The following is a 25,271-nucleotide window of genomic DNA, read 5'->3' on the forward strand; positions in this document are numbered from 1 at the left end:
AAGGCAACATTTCATCCTTGGTTAACAATCTACTATTGTTTGATTGTACATGAGGTCTGACGCCACATCAATATCTAGTCCCAAAACGGCTTGTTGCTTTTTATGTGTGCGTATAAACAGTAGATAGGCAGTAGAGTTGAGCAATAATAATTAATAAAAATGTCTGATAGCAATGTTTGACGTCATCTAAAGACCTACCGTCTGAGCACGGCACATAAATACGTGATGAATCCTCACACAAAATTCTTAATATTCTTTTTTTATAAATTCGCTTTATTACATTTCTAATTTCATAATTAATTTTCTTACATCTAATTTATTACAGAAGACATCGACTGGGCTAAAGAGATAATGAACGGCGTACTGGCCGCGCGCACGGAGCTGGACGCGGCGCGGCGGCCGCGCGGCTCTCGGGGCAACCCAGCGCTCAGCTGCAGGGACTTGCGGGTCACACATCCTAACTCCACTGACGGTAAGGCGGTCTTCAACTCTTCACGAAGGATGCGGATTCGCACACCTCTCTATAGTGCAAGCGGGAACTCGCTGTCTCGCTCACATACCGGAGCGGCGTACGGAGAGAGAGGCAAATAGACGAACAAACACAAGATGTGTGTGGTTATATCCCAGTCTGCGCCGCGCACACTTCTAATCCAGCCCACCAAAAGGGAGGGGCAGAGAGTATACTTAAACCAAGTTTTAAACTACACAAATTTATCTAAAGTGCATCTGTGCAAGTGGCTCTCCGGTTAAAAAAATAGGAGACATTCACTGTACTAGCCATCTACTCCACAGGATATTACTGGATCGACGCGCGCGGCGGCAGTCAGCCGGTGCGCGTGTACTGCAGGGGTTTCTACACCTGCCTCTATCCCGACGCCAAGGAACCCGCCACGTACAACACTTATGGGCCCGCGCAAAAGTTTTCACAACTCGACCACGGGTACCGGGTAAGTGTACTGGTAACTTTACCGTCACAGACATTGGTTACCTACATATTAAATCGCCTATCCTATCAGACAGTCTATCTCACCCTAACATAACAATGCAAGGCCATTTACTCGTACAGTACAAGTATAAAAATATGCGTGTATCTTGCTCAAAAATATGTCCCATAGCATTTTATTCCAGTGTAATAAGAGCGTAGTACCATATTTATGAGACGATTCTCTCGATACATATTTTTGCAAATTTGTTCTATGGATCGGCCGCGATACACATTAGTAGACAAGTAGCTTATAGCAATAAAAGCTCGTTGCTCTCACACGCGAAATCTTGATTTCGACGTCTATAAATATGTATTATCACATTTATCACTGTATTATTATTCATTTTATACTTACTTATTTATGCTGTAAACTGCCAATTAAGTAGAAGAGAGTTTGATTTAAATTAAACTTAACGTAAGAAAAAAAAATCAACTTATTTACTTACCATTTTCAGATAACGTACGAGGGTGAGGGTACTGGCTCTATACAACTGAGATTCCTGAGGCTACTATCCAGCGGCGCCAGACAAAACTTTACATACACGTGCCTCAATACCAGGGTAGAACAAAGGTGATGGGTCGAACACACTTCTGTGGACAATGCAATACATACAGGATGTGGCCTGTAACACGAGCAATACATTTAACTGCAGGCTGTACTCCTCAAACTTACCAACATTTGTTCAGCGACTTTTGAAAATTATGAATTCTTTAGACTTCCTATTTTTCATACAAATTAAATATTACCTTCAATGTACGCTGTCATTAGTGTAATTGACGTTGATTGACACGGTTTAAACATTCGCGATACATTGCGTCAACATTGCGTCTTAGAATAAACTATAAAATGCTCTAAAATAAAAATAAAAAGTTATTTTTAAAATTTAATAAAAGTAAAAAACGGAATAAATGTTGGTCAGTTTGAGGAAATATATATATCATGTTTATCTTATTTGAGTAACTGAAAAAGTATTCCACTCGTAAGGATGCATTAGCTTTTGATTGTATTAACTTTGCGATGTCTACAGGAAAGACTCGAACAAGTTAAGCATACAGCATCTCACACTAATATGACTATAACAGACACAAATGAGAATAAACAGTCACAGATAGGAATGATACCTACTTTCCCGACTGGCACCACCTCGGTTACGGGGCGAAGACAGATGGGAATGCATAATACCTACACCGCGTGCAACTGAAATAATAGAAACTTGTTTTAAAATTAATGCGTTATCACTTATCACAAATTACCTAAAAGTAGTTTTGACGGTAACATATGTAATTCATGCAATACAGTGTATGTATGAGTATAAGTAGACTGAGATATATATAAATCTAATATTTTTGTATGTAATATGCTATTTTTCAGATCGGACATTCCCGCGGACTTCATACAAATTAACAATATTAAACTGATTGGTCAAAACTCATTTGAATTCAGAGAACCAATATTTCTGAAGGACGAGTGTAAGGTAATTCCTAAAGTTCTTTAACTAAATAAGAAAAAAAACCGGCCAAGACCTTGTCTGGCCATGTTCAGTGTAGGATTCCGTGGTTACCCACTTGTCACATTAGGCTTCCTTGAACGCGGGCATTAGGTGGTATCCAGTGTATAACGAGCGAAAGCTTTACAGCACTTTTACTAAGGGAAGACTGTAAAAACTCAAAAACGGCTCAACTAATCGTATTCACTATAGTTTTCATTGAAAGTATGTACTAAGCTTTATCTGCATGATTTTTTTCATAATATTTGGACCCATGGTTGAAAAGTTAGAGGTGGGGGGACAGTCCCTACTAAGCAGTGAGTCGCCCGGGCGACCGGCTACTAAGTGCGTAAACGCCTAAACCTATACGTAAACTATTGAAAGTCACGTAGGTACTCATCGCCGTCGACTGAGTAGCCGGCGATCAGACAACAGTGCGTAATAGCTCTAAAAGTTACGAGGCAATTCGCAATAGCCTTCACGAGGCGCCACCTACAGAATAATTGGAATAAAGTGAATGTGTTTTATTTTGCAGACTGGCAAGGGCGAGGTAGTGTTAGAAATCAAGACTTCCCGAATGGATCGGCTGCCCATAACGGATTTCCTACCGCGACTATTCACGGACGCCGAACACGATTTCTCGTTCGCCCTGGGGCCGGTCTGCTTCAAGTAGCTAGGACTGCTTTACTATGTACTTAAGAACCTCTGTAAATATTGTAAATAAATTATTGTGACGACTGATTTTCTTGTCTTTCTAGCCTTCATGCCCTATTATAGGTATCCTATTATCGCCCACACTGTTAACTGTCCATCGGTGGACCTTATTATAAAAGGAATAAGGTCCACCGATGGACAGTTAAGAGATTTGCTGTTTGTACCACGTATGTACAATCGCCATCAGATATTTGGCAGCTCCGATCCGGCGGGGACAGCTGGGAAAACAGTTTTTTTTTTTTTCATTTTAGGTTTATACGTACCTATAAAATCTATCACCAACAGCTTTTATGCCTTCTAAACGTAAAATTTCATGCTATATGCCCTAAGATTTCTGCCTAATGTTCTCAAATAAGGACACTACTTATTGTTCCATTTTGAAATTCCTGGGCAAAAACTGTAAAAAAATAAATGTTCTTATTTGAGCCCATTGGGCAGGACGAGGATAGCTGCGATCAGTCAAGTCCAGTTTTATATGTTTTAAAATTAAAAGTTGCATTAAGGTGGCAGTTTCCATACGCAAATAAAGTGTAATAATAAATAAATAAATAAAAAATAGTTGTTTAGCCCCTTGTGCTAATATTGAACCCGAGCAAGTGAAAGATTGAACCACGAACGTAGCGAGTTCCAAAAGTGGAAGCTTGAGCGTTGCGAGGGTTTCAAGGCACGAGGGTTAAACAAATTTTGCCACCGAGTGAAAAACAAAAATTTTCACCGTATAACATCAAACAAAATACCAAACAAACATTCCATCAAACCAAATCAAATGCAAATGAACAATATTAAATAACAACAACAACAGTGAGGAAACAACTCAAAATTTGCATATACTTTGCCACTCTTGTGGATTAAATGCTAAAACTTTCTCCTCAGTTTTTCAACAAGCAAGTGAGCAAAGGCTCTCTAAAGACTTGCTAAATTAATCCGTCACGGACCACAAAGCAACATGCACCTACATGCATAAAGTTCAATTTCAGTTTTGACACTTCGGTGACGTGCCGTCCGAGCGACAGCTTTTGTGTATGACCCGGCGTCGAAAAGGTCCCTCGTACCATGAAAACCTCGCAATACTCGTTACGTGGTTCCATTTTGGAATCTTTCGCTTGCTCCGGTATCAATATTTGCACGAGGGGTTAAAAAAACAATTTTGCCCCCTTGTAAAACAAACAACTATTTAATTTACAAAATTGACGGTAGTGGCGTTGTATGGGGGCTGACAGTCTTCTTTACTAGGACTGACGACATACGAGCCCCAATGCAGAAGAGTTCGTCAAGTCATAGATTATCAAGTATATGAATCTTATATCAACTCGTTTTATTCTCCTTCATATCCTTCGTACGTTAAATGTTTCTCATGCAGCTTTGTCTTGGTTCCGTAACTATCTCTTTGGGAGGCGCCAGCGTGTCAGGGTTGACGACAAGGTCTCGGAGTGGTGTGACCTTTCTGCTGGTGTCCCCCAAGGAGGGATACTCTCTCCTCTCCTTTTCTCGATCTTCATTAATGGCATTACTGAGTCCTTAAATTGTAACTTCCACTTTTACGCGGATGATTTGCAGATTTACGCAGCGGCTAGCATTGATGATTTTTTATCTTTAGTCGATAGAATAAATGGCGACCTTGAGTCAATTTGTTGCTGGGCGAATAAGTTTGGTTTGAAAGTTAATGCAAAAAAATCGCAAGCAATTGTCATTGGTGGTCCTTATTTTGTGTCCAAATTGTCGGAGATGGTGGTACCCAAAGTGCGTTTTGACGGAACAATTATGCCTTTTTCTTCTACAGTTAAGAACTTGGGTATCATCATTGATCAAACCTTGTCCTGGTCAGCTCATGTTTCTGACATTAGCAATAAACTTTTTGCGTCTCTCCACTTACTGAGACGTCTTCAAAATTTCCTTCCTCTTCAAACCAAAATAACTCTCACTTATTCACTTTTACTCCCGTTGTTAGATTACGCTGATACTGCTTTCTTGGACCTTAGTGAGGAGTTACTGGACAAACTCGAGCGATTGCAAAATATTTTCGGTCTACGTAAGTTTGATCATGTATCCCAGTTTCGATCTCAGCTTGGCTGGCTTCCGATTCGTCGTCGACGAGATGTGCATGTCCTATCATTGCTTTTCAATGTTCCATTCAATCCTGGTTCGCCACCTTACCTTTCCGAAAGGTTTAGTTATTTAGCTGCTGGTAGTGGTCATCGCCTTCGATCAAGCACCAATCTTTCACTCACAACATGGGCCGTGGAAAACCAGTCACAGAAGAAGTCAGGAAAATTATAATTTCTAGTAGTGAGAGTGGAAAATCTACCAACCAAATCGCCAGAGATTTATTACTGCCAAGATCTACTGTCCAGTCAATCATCCAGCATCGCAAGAAACACGGCACAATTTCGTGTTTGAAGAAGTCTGGTCAACCGCGTATGACGAGTGCAGCTGAAAACCGAGTTTTAAAGAAAATTATCAAACAAAACCGCCGTGCTCGTGCGGGGGAACTTACCGTAAAATGGCGTGATATGATCCAGAAAGACGTTTCAGTGGATACCTGCAAAAGGGTTCTCAAAAGAATGGGATATGGTTTTTACACGGCCAAGGAAAAACCTTTACTAACGGAGTTACAGAAAAAGAAGAGGCTGAAATTCGCTCGCGAGCACTCAAACTGGACTACTGAGCAATGGCGTCAAATAATATGGAGTGATGAATCAAAATTCGAAGTAACTGTCGGCGACGAACGAAAAAAAATCGTTCGAAATAAAGACGAAGCATTCATCAAGGACTGCATTAAGAGAAAAGTGAAGTTTCTTGGGTCTGTGATGATATGGGGTTGCATGTCGGGACAAGGGGTAGGCCGCCTGCATTTTGTAGAAGGGACTGTTAATGCAGTGAAATACCAGGACATTTTGAAAACCAGTTTAATTCCATCTATTCCAAGCTTGAAATATGAAAATGTCTACACTTTTCAACAAGACGGGGCATCTTGCTATACTGCGAAGACCACGAAGACTTGGCTCGAGTCTGAAGGAATCGCCACTATAGTCCAGATTTGTCACCCATTGAAACATTGTGGTGGAAAATAAAAAAAATTACGCAAGTTTCCATCGAAGTCAAAAAGTGATCTAAAAGAGAAAATCGTCGCTGTCTGGGAGTCAATAACCCCAGAAGAGTGCGAAGAGTTGGTAGCGACGATGCCATTGATGATCAAGGCTGTTCTTAAGAGTAAAGGCGAGACAACTAAGTGGTAGACGAACTATTTTGCGTACTCAAGATCGATAGCCGAACTATTATGCGTTGTAGTTGATAGAAGAATTCAATTTTTTTATTGTAATACATGAATATTTTTTTGTTGTATTATATAGGAAATAAAGTTGATTAATTTTACAACACTTTTTTTTAATTCTTGCCCCTATGCTACTAAAATTACTTACTAAATTTGACTTTGAAAAAAAGTTACATTCAATTTTAAATAGTAGCCGAACTCTTCTGCATTGGGGCTCGTATAGGCAGGTGTGTCATTTCGCAGATCTGGTGTCGCATTACATGGCAGATAGTTGCAGAAACAATTTAAAAAATGCTGACAACACATAAATATATCGGTATCTGCCCAATCGGCAACGTTTGGGCACGTTTGGTATTTTGTTATGCAGTGAACCTTCTGTACGTAGTACTATTATTTATTCTATGATATAGGTTACGATAAATACTGGGAGAGTAAGAAAATGTTTAAGTAGCATAGCAAATAAATGTATTTCTTACACATAATATTATCATGGATACACGAATATTTGACAGGTATCCTACTGTATATATCATATTATGTAATTTAGAATTAAAAAAAAACAGTACATCTCTAAATCGACGACAGCGTCTAGGATTTACAATCAATACAATAAGTAACAATGGGGAAGGCGGCTGAAAGTAGATGGCGCCACTAGAGTTTGAGACAACTCGACCTACTCGTTGTATGAAATGTATAACTTAAAAAAATTGTATTTAATGAACCAATGTTTAATAAAACTCTCTGTATGAGTATTAAACTTTGTATCTGAGGCCGAGAAACTGTCGGATAAAGTTTCAAAGCCATTCAAATAAAAAGTTTTGTTTTGACAGGAGCATGTAGGATACTTTTATGTACAGTCAGCGTCAAATACTTTGTAGCAACCAAAGTAGTCAAATAGTTCGGTACACCATATATTTACTATGGTGTACCGAACTATTTGACCACTTTGACTGCTACAAAGTATTTGACGCTGACTGTACGTAATAATAGTCTGTTTAACGCAATATAATGGATCCTCATGAAAAATATGGACGTCTGACTGTAACACAGTTAAAAGCACTTTTACGAGAACGCAAGGCATCCGTAAAAGGGAAAAAAAAACTCGTATAAAGGTTAAGTATATTTGGCTATGTACTGTTTTCACTCGAAAATATTATGCGTAAAATATCATGGAAAATGTACAATATCAACCATTTTAGTATTTTATGCAACACCCATAGACTACGAAGACCGCTTAGCGTTGCTTGTTAGTCTCCGTAGGCTACGGTGGCCAAAGTTGAGAAAAAACTGTCCAAAAATTTTATTTAGCAAGGAAGTACCAGGGCCTCATGAGTTACGAGAAGGTGTCGCTGACCGGCCGGGCCGCGGCGGGCGGGGCGCGTAACAAGGTATGCTCGCGCGTCTTGGCTATATACTTTTGCTTTGTTTTCCTAAATTAAGATTTATTTTTGTTGACTCGTAGGAAAAGTATTGTATGCAACGTTGTATAAGTAGGTCAAAAAATGCTCGTGGCGTATTCCGCGTAACTCACGCCACTCGCCTTTTTTGACCCTTCTTATACAACTGTAGCATAATAGTACATTACGATACAAGTGCGAAAAATAGGAAATTCGAAACGAGTGGCGATAAATTAAAACACGACCGAAGGGAGTGTTTTAAATCGACACGAGTTGCGAATTACCTATTCGCACATGTATCGTACAACGTTTTACAGTACATATGGCCCTTTAAATGTTCGACACAGTAACGTAATATGCTACTTCTCGCACTAGTGCTATAAAGTAGCCCCATATGTACTGTAAAATACTATTACGACCAAAATAATAATTATCAATTAAATCCAGAATTAAATGTCGATTATGAGGCACCAACAGAATTCGCCTGTGATGTAAATTCTTACAGAGATATCAATGCAGATTCAAAGCTCCCACCTCTGATCATGTCTAATATTAAAAAAACTATTTAGACCGGTACATAAATATAAAAGTTAAATTAATACAAAAGTTATTTGATTGTGGTAACTCACATTTCCATTAACACCCTGAGCCGCTCACGCAATGTTGTCCCCTTGTCGCTCCGTGCGAGCGGCCGTTTTCGGGGACCCATATTGTGAGTTGGCAAGTCACCACCTGCCCATTTTGTCGTGTTTTAGGGTGCCGTAGCCATGGCATAAAACGGAACCCTTATAGTTTCGCCATGTCCGTCTGTCTGTCTGTCTGTCTGTCTGTCTGTCTGTCCGAGGCTTTGCTCCGTGGTCGTTAGTGCTAGAAAGCTGAAATTTGGCATGGATATATAAATCAATAAAGCCGACAAAGTCGTACAATAAAATCTAAAAATTTTTTTTTTAGGGCACCTCCCCTACACGTAAAGTGGGGGTGATTTTTTTTTTTCGTTTCAACCCTAGAGTGTGGGGTATCGTTGGAAAGGTCTTTCAAAACTAATAGGGGTTTTCAAGAAACATTTTTTGATAAAGTGAATATATTCGGAGATAATCGCTCCGAAAGAAAAAAAAATGTGTCCCCCCCCCCCCTCTAACTTTTGAACCATAGGTCCAAAAAATATGAAAAAAATCGTGGGGGTAGAGCTTAAGAAAGACATTAAATGAAAACTATAGCAGATATGATCAGTTTAGCTGTTTTTGAGTTATCGCAAAAAGTTTTCCCTTCATAGTAAAAAGACTTAATTTAATTAGGTACTGATTATGAAAATTTGCCTATTTGTTTAATTCGGGTGAAAGGTACCGTTTCATCCCTTGGTTAACAATTTACTATACTTTAAGCTCCAGTTTAGCTTATTGTGGCGGAAGAGTAACTACGGAACCCTACACTGAGCGTGGCCCGACATGCTCTTGGCCGGTTATTATTTTTAAAACATATGATCAGGGCAGGTGCCATAGTATTCTCCATAGTCCCGGTTACCAGTCCACTTGCAACTCAACCCAATAGCCCGGTTTATTTTGGTACCCTTTTTTTACAATAGTCCTACACTAACCGGGGCTTGTCCTTGGGTGCACTGCTATAGTGTGAACAGGGATGATCGTCGGTTGGTGTCACGTTACATTTAGAGTAAATTGTCTTATTACAAGGGGCCTCTACGTGTTGGCTTCGGCGCCACGCACGCCTTCCAAATGTCCGGGACCCCATAGGTCCCGAGAATTTGTAAAGACAGACATAATAATAATAAAAAAGGTGGGGCCAAACTACTGCCATGATGTCACAAACTCTAGTGGCGCCACCTAGTAGCAAAGTTTGGCAGCCGCCTCCCCATTCACAACAAATTTTATTGGCTTTGTTTTTATATTATTCTTGAAAAATTATGTAACTAATCAATGGAAGCGAAGCCAGATGTACAGTCAGCGTCAAATACACCATATATTTAGTGTGGTGTACCGAACTATTTGGCCACTTTGGCTGCTACAAAGTATTTGACGCTGATTGTACCTACAATGTAATCTGGACAAAATATGTACTTAAGTATAACCTTATACCTGGCCTCTAGTCTCTACCTAGAGATGCCCCGAATATTGGGTTGGGCCGAATACCGAATATTACACAACGTTTACTTACATTTCATTTTTGTTGATCAGAATCAGTGAGTGGTAAGAGTCAATCAAATCAGACCCATGATGAAAATAATATTAATTGTAATCAACATATGCTTAAAAAACGGGTATTCGTATTTCATAACTTTCCGATTATTCGTATTATAGTGGTTTTCGGTGATTTTTATTGTGTATTTTTTTATTTTAGGTACTTAGGTGCAACAAGTATTCGGTATTCGGCCGAATAGTAGCCGAACTTTGGCCGAATACCTACTTTCGGCAAAGTGGCCGAATACCGAATAGTTGTCGAATATTCGTGGTATCTGTAGTATAAGGCTCTATTTCCACGTAGGGCCAAGCCAGGCGAGCTGCATACGTCAGTCGGTCACAAACCAACGCTTCAAATATATATTTACACGACCTTATTGTCAGTGTGTTAGAAGCGTAAAACGATGATTAAACCGACTGACGTATCCAGCTCGCCTGGCTCGTCGTGTAAATATATTTTAGGATGTTCCTAAAGATCTTCGTGAACTCGATCGGACATGGAAATCAGACCTAACGTACAAATTTATACTCTCAGTCCGATTTGTGGTATTTTTCAATCGATTTTAGTTTAGCGAACTTTACAGCAATGGTAAAAAGTTTATACCTGCTGCAGGTACTAATTCAAAAACTCGTGTGATTACATTTTGTACCACGAAAACATTAAATTCAGCGTTATCGCAATCCATTTACGGGCCACGTCTCGTCTGCCCATGCAAGGTAGGGAGATTTTTCACATACTTAACCACTCACTTGCTTTTGGTAACTGTGGTTACCAGCTGTCACCCTTATTTTATTATAATAATAATAGAAGTCACTGAAAAATATGAAGCAAGTGAGTGGATATATAAAACTAAAGCATAATGACATTAAAAATTAAATTTATTTCTTGCTTTCTATTTTAAAACTAGGGAATATGGATTTTCCCGACAATTTAATTGCTAAATGGACTAACTTAAAGAAGATTTTATCATCATCATCACACCCATAGAGGAACAATTTGACAGAGGCCGCGCAACTGACGACCAGCTGTGACACTGCAACGGCGGAAGGATTCAATGTGTGCGTGTCACGAATGTATACCTAGGCGGATTGAGTACATTTTCCCTAGTTTGGTACGAACACCTTTGTAGCTCGGGGATAAGGTTCAATTTAGTATGGCAAAAAAGTGAGAGCGCCCTCCACTTTAACTTCATGGTTTAATATCGTATTTTACTAAAGATAATGTGATAATTGTTTAACTTATATATGAAAATTTATCCTGCCTTTTTTTTCTTTCGATCGGTATAATTTTCGCAACATTCAACGACGCATGCCTACGTACTTAATTTTTTTCTTCGAACAATTAATGCACTGACGTTTCAATTCGACTGACGGCAGATTGATGGATGAGGCCATAGAGATAACTGTCAATGTGAGTGTGTCACGCGTATATACTAGAAAATTGGTGGATGATGGGATCTATTTGTGTTTTAGCGAAACGTCCTTAGTATTCTAGGTCCATGATCACACCTTAATTTCATCACATCGGGCGAACGAATATCAAAATACCCCAAATCGGCCTGACATCTTGACTTATACGTCATCCATAGACTATTACGTCAATTATGTAATAAAAAGTATAAACTAGCTAATCATCTTGAGTCTCTCCTCGCATATTATATTATTTTTTAAACAGCATGGGTAACGGTGACACATGTATTCAATACAATTTATAACCTTAAAACGCAAAATCTCACAAAACTGTATTGAGATGACATGTGTGCCCATGCTGTTTGTAAAATACTATAATTTGGCTATGGTTCATGCATGTGCATGATTACACATGACACAACACATGTTAAAATATACCTACCTAAACGCTATCAATCAATATTAGTGACGTGAGATATACCCACAAACACGGGTATACAGACATTTTCAGCCATCGACTATACACCAATAGAAGCAATCTTCAAGTCATCACACACCAGGTATTACCCCCTCCACGAAACGTATAAAAATATTTCGTAAAGATTGTAGTTTCACTCCAAAGGCACCTCCTACAAATTTTCGTTTCACGGACTTTCATTTTTTGCCGTCGCTACCCCTCGATAGAACACAGTCATTAAAACAATTCTATTCCTAATAGAAATGCTTCATTTTTGATTCGTTAGCTTATACTTAGTTCCGTAGCTCATCCGTTGCTTATCTACGATATCCCATCGGTTATAAAAAGGTTAAGGATCATGTAATTAAACCTACTTTTTGGTTTGTATCAAAAGTTGCTGTACGAGCCAATATAATATATACAGGACATCCCACGATTCCCAAGAAAATGCCATATTCACATATATGATTTAGAGCGAATATTAAGATAAAATGAAATTAATGGTCACTTTTAGAGCCGAACTGACTAAATGAGCATTTTGGAATAATGTCTTAGCAATAACATAGCAATTCAAAGTAACATAACACTAGTCTAAAATTTATGTATTCACACTGTCTAACGAAGTATATGCGGTACCCTAATTAAATAGGTAATAAATTGAGCACAGAAATAATCATATTTAAATTTATCATTTTTATTTTATTTCCAATGCCATACATTTTTAGTACTACAGGCCATTCAGTAATATTCAGAATTAGGAAGAACTAGCGACCCGCCGCAGCTTCGCACAGGTAACACAAAACCTTAACAAATTATACACCTAAACTAATTCACTCATCACTGTATTGATAGGCGAAAACCGTAGTCAGTAGTTTTTCAGTTTATCGCGAACATACATACACACAGACAGACGCGGCGGGGGACTTTGGTTTATAAAGTGTAGTGATAGAATAAAGGCAGGTTTACAAATCATTTGCAATATAGGCATTTTTTCCTAAAATATTTATGAGATAATAAATATTCAAGGTTAAATCATAATAGTTATTTACAGTACATATGGTGCTACTTTACCGCACTAGTGCGAAAATTAGCATATTACGTTACTGTGTCGAACATTTAAAGGGCCATATGTACTGTAAAACGTTGTACGATATATGTGCGAATAGGTAATTCGCAACTCATGTCGATTTAAAACACTCCCTTCGGTCGTGTTTTAATTTATCGCCACTCGTTTTGAATTTCCTCTTCTTCGCACTTGTATCGTAATGTACTATTACAGTACATATGGTGCTACTTTACCGCACTAGTGCGAAAATTTACATATTACGTTACTGTGTCGAACATTTAAAGGGCCATATGTACTGTAAAACGTTGTACGATACATGTGCGAATAGGTAATTCGCAACTCGTGTCGATTTAAAACACTCCCTTCGGTCGTGTTTTAATTTATCGCCACTCGTTTCGAATTTCCTATTTTTCGCACTTGTATCGTAATGTACTATTACAGTACATATGGTGCTACGTTACCGCACTAGTGCGAAAATTAGCATATTACGTTACTGTGTCGTAATGTACTATTACAGTACATATGGTGCTACTTTACCGCACTAGTACGAAAATTAGCATATTACGTTACTGTGTCGAACATATGTACTGTAAAACTTAGTACAATACATGTGCGAATAGGTAATTATACCACTCGTTGAGAATTTCCTATTTTCTGCACTTGTATCGTAATAGTACATACAAGTGCGAAAAATAGGAAATTCTCAACGAGTGGCGATATATTAAAACACGACCGAAGGGAGTGTTTTAAATGGACACGAGTTGCGAATTGCCTATTCGCACATGTATCGTACAACGTTTTACAGAACATATGACCCTTTATAATTTCGACATATGCACGGAAAGTGCTCATTCCCGATATTTGATCAATTCCATATCGCGGTAATCTCAATTAATACACATCCGCAAACGTGAACACTAATTTTAAATATAAATGAAATGTAGATTGAAATTAAAGTGATTGTTGAAGATGAATCAGTTGATTCAAAATTAATATTTATAAACTCCTGTTATAATGTCAACAGGTGTAAGTGTGTTTTGTTTCTTACTTGAATCGTCGAAAGTATAGTGAAATTTCTGTATCGCTCGGTGACATCACGATCCTCAATATAAATACCGGAACTGGTTTGACATAACTTGTTTCTTTGCATTTTCTTTTTAAATACAGGGTCTCGTGGCATGGCTAAAACTCATTCGATGACAAGAAAATTGCATATAACAAAAAGCTACCTCATACAAAACATTCTTAGACGTAACCTGACCATCATATGTGACTCTGAATTTAGTAAATGCATTCATACTAGTATATTATCTATACTTACAATTATCAGATTTAATTATTACTCTCAGTACTTTGCAAACACATACTAGAAATTGTTCTAGGGACTGATTTTTCCTCACACTCTCCTTTTTCTGCTGACTGTAGCTCATTTAAATGATCCAGGTCTAAATCATCTCCAATTTTTGGACATAAAATAGTATCACTACCAAGTAAGTCTGTAATGTCCATATTAATATTTAAATTTCCATTCACTTCACTTCCATTACCAATACTACTTTCAGGTCTATTGTTGGAATTCAAAATCTTCTTCACAGAGTCTCCTGCATCACCTGAGTTTTCTTCGGGCTTTCTTTTGGGGTTTTCTGGGGTTTCGGGGGCTTCAAGTTCAGACATGTTATCAAGCTCACAATTTTTCTTAGATGGCAAATGTACATCATCTTCGTTTGCTATGGATGCTACATTATTAATACGTTCGTCCAATTCTGATTCCTTCGCTTGTTCAATATCTTTTTCTTCTGTAAAATCTGTCCCAATCTCCATTGGCTCAGATATTTCATTAGTAGATTCATAACCCTCAATATTTGGTTCAATAGAACCCATCTCAATATCTGCAATGTCACAGTCACTAGGTGCATGTTTTGCAGATTCGGAAGTACATGTAACGGTATCTATTGATTCTTCATGAATAGCTGGGCGTGAGACATCCATTTTATCCGACAATTGGTTTATATTTGTAGAACAAGAAGCGCCCGCGCTATTGACTTCGCCAGAAATATTAATACTTTGCGTGCTATCTTTAGTTTTACGTGCGCAGTTGGTAGTTTCATTGTCAAAAACTTCAGAATCTTTTGTATCTATAGCTGGACTTGCTTCACTTTGCGCGATTTCAATTCCATCCAAAATTTTAGAATCATTCGTATTCTGCGGTATTGACTGAGAATTATCACCTATATTTTCATCCTCGGCAGAGCTCATAGATGAACATTCATCTTTAAACCGCGGCCACGCTTTGGTTTGTCTGGCAAGACCGACCGCTTTTTCCAGCTCTAACGTTACTGGGGACATAGCTTCGGTATTCAAGCCAATCTCTTGATCAATTTTCATTAGAAGTTCATCACTACTTTGAGATCCGTCAGACTGTTTCAGTTTATCAATTAATTTATCAACTATTTGCACTGATGGTGAATTTAAATTCAGGAATTCTTCAGTGTCTACTGAAGTTTCTATCAAGTCTTTCTTGGCCTCTTCTGCTGTTTCAGTTGCAATTGTGGATTGAGTATCAGAGTTCGAATTTTCGGGATCTTCACCATTAGATGAATCTGAGCCCTTGAGATGTTTCTTAACAAGAGGATCATTGTAATGTTTAATTACCATACTATCAAACAGCTCATCCGAAGGGTCTCGCGCAATTAAATCTGGCCGTTTTAGAAGGGGATCAGCATTATGTTCTTTGAGGAGTTCCTCATATTGCCCAGATGAAGCAGATGATCCAGGATTCTCAATTATATCCGAATTCGTACTTTGTTCATCTTCAGCATCACTTCGTTTTGCAACATCATTGATACCGAGTTCAGCGCTTTCTGACGTAATACTGTGTTCATAATCCTTGTCTAACATTGGCCCTTCTTTTAACGATACTTTTGACGAGTTATCGCTCTTTCCGGAATTGGTATTGTCATCAAGATTGCTTCCATCGTCGGATGAAGTAAGGACTGTATTTTCTATGGCAGCATCCGTAAAATGTGTATTTTTCACAACACTTGAAGAGGAACATTCAATTTCTTTACTTTCCTCCATTAAATCTCCACTCGCAACTGTGTACTTTTTATTTATGTTTGAGGCATCATTTTTGTCAGCATCAGAATCATCAGAATAACTCGAATTTTCTATACTTATTACGTCAGTAGGCTGCTGCTGTATTGGTTGTTCATTGTCAGAGCTTGAGTCCAAAGTATCCGAAATAGCTATAGGAGTTTCTGAATCAGATGACGAAGAGACAGTGCGTATCTCACAGTCAGAATGTAATTTCTGTAACAAGTGTAGTTCATCCATGTCTGAACCAATTTCGTTACTATCATCACTCAAGCTTTGTATTTTGTCGTCTTCATTGACTACTTCAGATTTGCTCTGAGGTTCTTCTTTTTTCTCGACAGACTCTATGACGCATTCTTCTTCTCTTTTTGTATTATCTTCAGTTTGAACTTTATTTGGAATGTTCTTTTTGGATTGTTCTTGTAGCAGCCTTCTTAGTCTGTCTTTCCGTCTTTGTTTGCTTTCTAGAGAGGAATCGTCATCATTATCTTCCTCCTCACTCTCGATTGGAGATTCTTCAGCGTCTTTATCATCTATCTCTTCAGCCTCCAGTTTTAACTGACTTTGTCTGTCGCAGAATCTGGAATAACAATAATGATAATCAGCTATTGCGGCGACTTAAAGGGCAATTTTTTTTGTCCACACTGTTCTTGTTGCGTCAGTTTTTGATAAAATTTGGTGGTAAGATAGTTTCCTATGAATTGCAGAGCCATGGTTACATTAGTGTTAGCATGTATTAAATGCATGCATGTTTACCCTGTTAGGGCATAGCAACATACTTTGGTTGATATTCTAAAAACTAACTAATATTCACATTTAAAACTTTCGCGTTTTGAACACATTTTAAAACATATTCATTAATATTCGTGTCTTAGGTAATGACGATAATATTTTTTATGGGTTTTAATTTAAAATAACGGTAGGAAGACAGCTGCTCCGTATGCATTGTATAAGGAGTGGTTCAGAAAAAAAAGTAGCAGCACATTATGTGGATCACAATCGTATTTAAAACAAAAGACCGAATCGAAGTTTTTGCGTTCTATATTACATACATGTCTCCTAAAACTTTTTGAACAGCGTCTTCTGAGAGAATTTGAGGTGTTTCTCATAAACATTGTTTTTTCTTTAAGTTTGATAAGCTACTTAATACATTATTAAATTGTCTGATGTTCGATATTAGATTTTTTTATTTGACTTCACTTTGAGGTAGTTACATGGAATTTCCATTTTTGTGTATTTGCGATTTTTACAGAAATTTGTCTCCCATAGAAAAACCTCTGTCAGAGGTTAGATTGAAGAGACTTCCTGACTACCGAAGAGCAACTCCAGTCTATTGGTATAATTTACTCGTAAGATGATATTCCTAAAAGCATACAACTAGTTGTGAAAATTTAAATTCACGTGTGGCAATGTGGAAAACGGCAAGTGAAGATTGTAAAATTGTGTTGTACGAAATATCATGAAGTACATTGCAATAAGAATGGGAAAACTCAAACAATCTGATATTTTAAAATATGATTTTATTGTTATTATATAGTATTTTGTCAACAAATTACTGAAAAAAATAAACTACTTCAAAATTTGTAAAAATAAAAAAAAATATACTAGATAATTCACTGCCACTTTTTTACTGAACCAATGTATGTTAGTATTACTTACTTATCAAATACTTCGGTTTCCTTCGTGTTTGCCAGCCGGCGATTAGCTTCCAATTGCTTCTTAAGTTCATCACTTTGCTCGGCAGGATCGCTGTTCACGGTAATTCTAGAGGTAGCTAATCGCCATTCATTTTCTTGTCTGCGTCTCTGTAACTTTCTACCGCATCGCACAAAGAGATCTCTAGCTGCAATTTCATACAAGGTTCGAGTTAGACACTCATTCATACATATAACTTATCGCGCATATACACAAGTCGTACACAGTCAGAAAAACATAAATTAGCTCTTCTGTACCCAAAAAATAAGGATACTGGAGCCTAATTTTCTCAAACCCGATGTTTACGTTAGTTTTCGATTGTATCAAAATTAGGCTTTTAAGCCGTTAAGTTTTATGAAATATTATTACAATATAATGTTTAATCCAGAAATCATTATTATGTTTAGGTACTATTAAATTATTTACAAATAGTATGAAAACATTTTAATTTTAAACCATTTAATACTCTTTTGTAATTTTAGTCTTAATGCTAAATTGTTACATGAGTCACAAAATATAAGATATAATTATATTATCTTTCTTTTAAAAATAGACATACCTTCTTCCATTATGAACGCCTCACTCCAGCCAAGCTTATCAATCTCATTGGCCTCCCTGACACAGCGCAATACGTCGTGAAAGTCGGGAAATGTTACAGTATTCTTCTTATTGATCCACGCCTCCAGGCGCTTCGCCGGCGCTGCCGAGAGCCCGGGCCGGGGCTCTATCAAGATCCGGGGTTGCGAAGGCAGCTTAGTGTTTGTCAGTTGACAAAACTTGGCGTGCACTCGTACCATTCTTTCTTTATACCTGTAAACGAGTTTAATTTTACAATTACCGATCGAAACAGACCTACAATTATATTATACAGCCATTTTTAAAGTCACAAGATGATGTATCTTAAATGTGCAGAACAATATCTCAATAGTTGACCTTCTAGATTCCAAGCAAGATGTGACGGGCGGTAACACTAGGATGCTTACCTTAGAGTGATATTATATATTTATTTATTTAAGTCTAATATTTTAGTTTGTCTGACGAAAATTATCAGTACACTGATGTGTGATTAATTTTAGTCACCATAAGGGAACCAATTAAGTCACTCTTATAAGCAATTTGTGAACTACACATTTTGCTACTCAGACATTCAGCAAAAACAAATTTAAAGGACTTGACACTACGAGAGAAATCTAGCTAAAATTTAAGACCAGATCACCACAAAAAGTATTAGTGTACTCACTTTTCAGTAAGTAAATAAACAGAGTCTTCTTCATCATCAAAGTCTACTTCTTGGGCTTCAAGTTTCTGAATGGCTCGGTTTAGTTTCTTAAGTGTCTTTTCTAATTTCCGAATCTGTCTCTGCTTGTTAGGATCCAATTCATTTTCTTTTCCATATAGAAAACTGTCTTTGTCCACATCTGAAAGTTCCAATGACAAATTTCAGGCATAATGCTTAACTGAAATAACTGGCAAGATTATCATGGTTGAACCACCACCAAAGAGAATTTTAAATAGAGGTGGACTGTAAAAAAAATTTTTTGTAGTTACAGTAAATTTAATGCCATCTTTAGACACATGATTAAATCTTATAGAACGCCATTTGACTTTGATCCTTATTCTTTCACTGATATATGTGTTAAATTTGTTAAATATCAAAAAGAGGTGCCATCTTTCCGGGCATAGGCCAAACCTCGATCTATTAGATGGCGCCACTTTTTGATATACATGACTACAAAGTTTTCTTTGACAGTCCACTTCTATTTAAAATTCTCTTTGCCACCGCTCACATACCACTGTTTCATGCAGTACAGCTACAAGCTACACTCAAAGAGCTAACCAAGTTCTAAGTTCTTTAATAGTTAAGCAACAAATGTCCTAACTTGCAAATAGCACTTTAATCTCAAAATGTGCAAAGAATTTACCTTTGGACTTGGCTTCTTCTACTGGAACTTGTTTCATATACTTTCGTTGTAAATTCAACTCATCAACAATGTCTTTGATGTACAAATACATTTTTTCTGGGGCAGCCTCCATAGCTGTTATTTTACTAGATACCATATCAAGAAATTCTTCTGATTCTGTATATTCCTTTGGTGCCTGCCTATAATAAGGCTTAATCTTTTTTTCAATTATCTTTTCCATATCATTCGAGTTTTCTAATTGGATACATAAGCTGATGAAGTTTTGATATATAGGATGAAATTCACTTGGCAATCCAACATCTTTTTTTGGAGCTACTTTAGTGTTCTGTTTTGGCTGCACAGGCTTGATTTGTCGGACTGACATAGTACCCTGCTTGTTTTGTGCTATCTCTACTACTACTGATGTTTTTTCGGTTTCCATAATGTCTGGTGTTAAAGAAATTATTTCACTTTCTTTGTTCACTTTAGTTTTCGATTTGTCACTGTCCTTCGAATTTGTATTATTTGTATTCATAGGACTGTCTGGACTTATTGGTTCAATTTCGATTTCAAGTGTACGCATTTCTTCAATGGTTTCAAGCTCACTCGGATAATCTAGTTTCTTTTTACTTTGTGGGACCTTTTTAGCAGTGTCTGCTTCATTGTCACTGCCTTCAGCAACATCTTCGCCAACGACACTACCCTTGTTGGGGCTGTCATCTATCATGATTACTTTTTCAGTGCTTAGTTCCCGTGTTCGCTTTGTTTTTGCAGGTTTAACAGGACTATCTTCTATTGTGATTTCAATGTACTTAGGAACCTCTGGCTCTTTATTATTTGTATCCTCTTGTATAGGTGCCACCTCTTCTTGAAGTACAACTTTATCTTCTTGAATAGTTATCTCAATGTGTTGTTCTGGTCTCACATACCACTGAGGGCTTTTAGATGATGTAGAAGCATCATCATCATCAAGTTCAACTGTTTGCACCACCTCCAGTTTTCTCTTTTTACTTAGGTTTGTCCGCTGTTTTGGCATAGTTTTTGGATTAATAGCTTTTGATGGAATTGTTTTTGAGAGAATAGGTTTTGGAGGCATGATCATAGTTGGAGACGGCTTTGCTGCTGACCCTGTTTTCTTAATTGTGATGCTGGGTGGCAATCTTTGTAGAGGTTGTGGTCTATTCTGCTGAGGTTTTTTTATCTGTATAGGAGTTTTTAACTTTGTGATGGCAGCATTAGGTGGCAGACTAAGTGGGTTAAATATTTTTCCCTTGGAGGCAGGTGGTTGAAGCACTTTTTTTCCCACTGCTTTCTTTTTAAAGGCAGGTAGCTTTTGATTTTGGTTTGTTGATTTGTCTACTGAACTGCCACTTGTTTTTGTGATGGTTATATTTTTCCCCAGTTTTGGTAGCTGCGGTACGGCTTTAAGCGGTTTGATTGTCACTCCAGGGAGGTTCGCAGGAATGTGAACCATGGCATTTTTTACATTCATCTAAAACACATAAATAAGAATAATAAAATACCTTGAAACTAAATATTTACGATATATTATTAATTTTAACATGATGTCAGCCATGCCTAAGTGTAATGGAGAATAAATGTTAACATTGTAACTCAGAATAATTAAACCAAGAAACAATACCAGAGTATGCAAAAATTTATAAAGAGCCTTATGGCTGTAAGACTTGACTTTTAAATTCTTCTATGTGCTATGTCAGATCTGTCTACAATTAGCATGTAGCAACAAAACTTATTAAAACTTTAGTAATTAGTACAAATAGTGATTTGCTAATTATAATTATTCATCGCGGTGCATTACAACTTAAAATACTTGCTTTGACACTAACTTTTACTTCCCTTTTGTGAACTGCCTTTTGTGCTCATATCTTCACAGGTTCAATAGATTGAATATGCATTGCAAATACGAGGGTAGATTGAAAAATTCGCCGCTTGGCCAATTAAAAAAAAACTTTTTTATTTTTTCTGCCGCCATTTTGAACTGTCATTATTCAACTGTCTTCCCGCGAAATTTCAATTGGCGTCTATATTTAAAAGCAATTTTACGGCATATTTAAAGTTACGTCTCGGTAGATGTCGTGAAAATTGAGAAATTAGAGCATGCTGTGATTGACCTGCATAAAAAAGGATTGACACCGAAGCAAATTTATGATGATATGCAAAGTACATTAGGGCAATCCTGTCCATCATGGTGAAAAAATGGGCAGTTGAATTCAAGCGTGGACGAGATAGTATCGCAGATGACCCTTGTCCCGGGAGGCCAACAACGGTGACTAACACAGACAATGTGGCAATTATATGCGAAATGATAATGAAAGACCGGCGACTAAAGGTGCGGGAAATGGCTGACATCGTAGGCATCTCTTATGAAAGAACTCAAAATATTATAGTCAACGAATTAGGTTTTTCCAAGGTGTCGGCGAGATGGTTCCTGAGGCTTCTTTCAGTGGAACAAAAAATCGCTCGCCGTACTAATTCACGCGAATGTCTAGACCTGTATGAAGCCGATACTCAAGACTTTTTGGACAGATTTGTAACTATGGACTAGACGTGGGTCCACCACTATACACCAGAGACCAAACAGCAATCAAAGCATGGGTTCGTCCTGGATCTCCGTCTCCCAAAAAAGCCATGGCATCTGTTTTCTGGGATGCAAAGGGAATAATAATGGTTGACTATCTCCAGAGAGGTAAAACTATAAATTCCGACTATTATTGCGAGTTATTACGCAGATTACGCGAGGCTCTGAAGATAAAAAGACCTGGAATGTTGACAAAGAAAGTTATCTTCCACCAGGACAATGCACGTGTTCACACGTCACTAAAATCGATGGCGAAGATTGCCAAAAGTGGGTGTGAATTATTGCCCCACCCACCCTTTTCACCCCCATCGGACTTTCATCTGTTCCCCAATTTAAAAAACATATGGGTGGTATGAAATTTTCAAGCAAGGTCCAAGCTGAGGTGAATGCCTATTTTGAAGGTCTCGAGGAAAGCTTCTTCAAAAGTGGTGTAATGGCTCTGGAATCCAGATGGAACAAGTGCATTCAACTCGACAGGGACTATGTAGAAAAATAGAAATAAATTAAAAAAACCTCTGTTTTGTTTTTAATATTCAGGCTGCGAATTTTTCAATCTACCCTCGTATATTAAAGATTTAGAAACCATGAAATTTATGTGTTCCAAGATCAGTATCACCAATACTCATACATATGCAAGACATGCACCTCCTATCTAGGCACAATTCACGCAGACACAGCAAAAGTAAGTTGTTCATTGCATTTATAAGATTACTTTACCATTTTTAAAATGTGGACCCTACATTTTAAAAATGGTTCATTTTAACCATAACAGTAGAGCATAGGGCATATGGATCTGAATATAATTTGTCTATTAATGTGTAAAGGTTAAATTTAATTAACCTTTTTATTAATTTAAAACTTGAATATGAAAATACACATTATACTTGCAGCAAAACTAAGTGGCGAGTCAGGTCATGATGCCATCTCTTTCACTCTTGGTTGATCTTAAGAAGAGATAACATTATGATCTCAGTTGCCAGTTACTTTTGTGGCAAGTATAACTATGATGTGTGTAAACTTTGTTTTTTATCCTGTAAACTAATATAGTACCTCAAAAACACTTATTATGGTTGGTGGTTAACATGGTTCTTTATATAGGCAATGCTTTTTAGTTGCAATTAAATGTAATATAATACAAGTATCATAGAGCAGGTTCAGTGGTATAGTTACATTTTTTGTGGCCGTATATAACATTTAGAGATCATAAAAAAAAAAATAACTATAGCTGCTAGTAAAGCCACATATTCAGAAATCTACATGTTTCTGAAACACAGATACAGTCAGTAAACACTATTGTTTATCGCCATGTTCATTGTATCTTAGACCATCCACACTATGTGAGCTGAAACATTGTTTCTGTAAACATCTGCACTGCATAGTGGTTCAGAAACAGTGTATCGCAAACATTGTTTATAGTGAATATGTGGCTTGATATTGCCACCATGTGTGGGTCAATCAGCATTTTCTTATACCTTATACAAAAATACTTGTCTCTCAGATTTCCTTTTACATTACCATGATAATTACACATCCATTATTTTTGGCTAAACATGTGGTGTAAATAGGGTAATATGCAGTAATTATTCAATTTTCTGTTAGACTACATCACAGTCATGTCTACGACAAAAAACAGAATAGCAATAAATAAGTTGTTTGACCCACATATAACACATAACTTTGGTATTTTAACAACAAACAATGAATTCATCCAGCATATGCATTTGTACAAAAGGTTACTTGTTAGAAGCTTTTTATTGTTGTTGGGCCAATTCCTTTAACATTCTGATGCAGTGCAGGAAAATTAAGTATATAGTAAGTAGTAAGAAATTGGTGAGTAATTAGAACATTTACAAAGTGAAACTTAAGATATAAAACTGGCATATTTCTAATTTGTTTAAACACAATGCAGAACAAAACAACCATAAATTATATTATTATTACAGATATTTATATCGCTGGAAGACTACTGGGGACTAATACAATAAATAAGAACTGGGCTTCGAAAGCATCATCAGTCATGTCATGCGCCATCACGCAAACATTATAAAGTTAATTTACGGACACATATTATAAATTAAAGGCTTATTGCCTACTTGCGCTAACAGATCACGAAACACATTCGCCTTATAATATATATCTACCTTTTTAGGAGGTGGCGGTCCGGGTTCTTCATCTGAAGACCCCAATTCTATAATGTCTTCAGTTTCCATCGTGGTTTTGGCACTGCACTGTGTCAGACTATAACTTACGGATATTGCAATTACTCAATAAACGAAAACTGTCACATTTAATACCATTAACAACCTTAAAAAACCTATGTTTCCAATAAAAATTGAATACGCCAAGACTGTTTTAGTGTTATCGGCGCCATAATAGCTGAATAGAGAGAAATGGAATTAAAACCACAGACTATATATCCCTTCTCTTGTCAAAGCAAAAGAGGCGTCGTATGGCCAGCCTAAAGGGAATAGTTAAGCGCCAATTACATCCACACTTCCCGATATCGGACCCGAAGTCAGTGCCATGTGGGGCCGGATAATCGTTTTCCGTTTCAAAGAATATCAGTATGTCGCAGAGTGACGACGGTGGCGCCGCATGTGATAGATTTAAGAACTTGTAATTACGTCGGCGCACGCGTCGTTTATTGATTTTGTAACTTGTGACGCCATTTATTGAGAGGTATCAAAAACTTCAAGTGCTTACTAATAATTATTACTTTTAACGCCATCTTTTGGCGTTCTCGGAAACGTCAAGCATTTTGCTTTAATATCAGGGGTATGACAACTTTAGTACCGCTAGTTTAGTCTGTGTTTCCGCATGAGTACAATCTGGGTCTCTTCAAGGCTAGGGTAAATAGGTATCTCATTGGTAAGCGTGCTCCACCGTAGACCGCATCATCACTTACCATCAGGTGAGATCGTGGTTAAACGCCTGCCTATCTTTATATAAAATAAAAAAAAAGAATTGGACAGTTCCCAGTTTGAATCAGTAGGGCCCTCCACAC

General features: G+C 37.4%; 2 protein-coding genes across 2 annotated transcripts in view; one reads left to right on the forward strand and one right to left on the reverse strand.

Moving 5' to 3' along the window:
* The window catches only part of LOC133523275 (collagen alpha-1(I) chain-like), a 50,635-nt gene extending 47,422 nt beyond the window's left edge, over positions 1–3,213 (forward strand). The window contains exons 28-32 of the mRNA XM_061858770.1: positions 326–472; positions 793–947; positions 1,441–1,556; positions 2,358–2,460; positions 3,008–3,213. Of these exons, the coding sequence (XP_061714754.1) occupies positions 326–472; positions 793–947; positions 1,441–1,556; positions 2,358–2,460; positions 3,008–3,145 (659 nt within the window). The 3' untranslated portion in view covers positions 3,146–3,213. The remainder of the gene's footprint in view (positions 1–325; positions 473–792; positions 948–1,440; positions 1,557–2,357; positions 2,461–3,007) is intronic.
* A 3,692-nt stretch (positions 3,214–6,905) lies between these two features.
* Positions 6,906–24,761, reverse strand: LOC133523287 (uncharacterized). Its single transcript, XM_061858792.1, has 6 exons — positions 24,409–24,761; positions 19,690–21,160; positions 19,008–19,185; positions 18,327–18,577; positions 17,732–17,915; positions 6,906–16,652 (listed from the first exon to the last, which is right to left on the reverse strand). The coding sequence occupies exons 1-6, from the start codon at positions 24,475–24,477 to the stop codon at positions 14,312–14,314; spliced, it is 4,494 nt and encodes a 1,497-aa protein (XP_061714776.1). The 5' UTR covers positions 24,478–24,761; the 3' UTR covers positions 6,906–14,311.
* Between the last annotated feature and the right edge of the window lie 510 nt (positions 24,762–25,271).

This window comes from Cydia pomonella, chromosome 1 (assembly GCF_033807575.1).
Source record: "Cydia pomonella isolate Wapato2018A chromosome 1, ilCydPomo1, whole genome shotgun sequence".
Lineage (NCBI taxonomy): Eukaryota > Metazoa > Arthropoda > Insecta > Lepidoptera > Tortricidae > Cydia > Cydia pomonella.

Excerpts from the sequence above, each read along its gene's own strand:
- LOC133523287 (XM_061858792.1), bottom strand. The coding sequence starts at position 24,477 with ATGGAAACTGAAGACATTATAGAATTGGGGTCTTCAGATGAAGAACCC. Across the intron at positions 17,916-18,326 it reads GGCGTTCATAATGGAAGAAG|CTAGAGATCTCTTTGTGCGA; the intron begins GTATGTCTATTT and ends ATGAAATTGCAG. Across the intron at positions 16,653-17,731 it reads GAAACCGAAGTATTTGATAA|ATTCTGCGACAGACAAAGTC; the intron begins GTAAGTAATACT and ends TTGTTATTCCAG.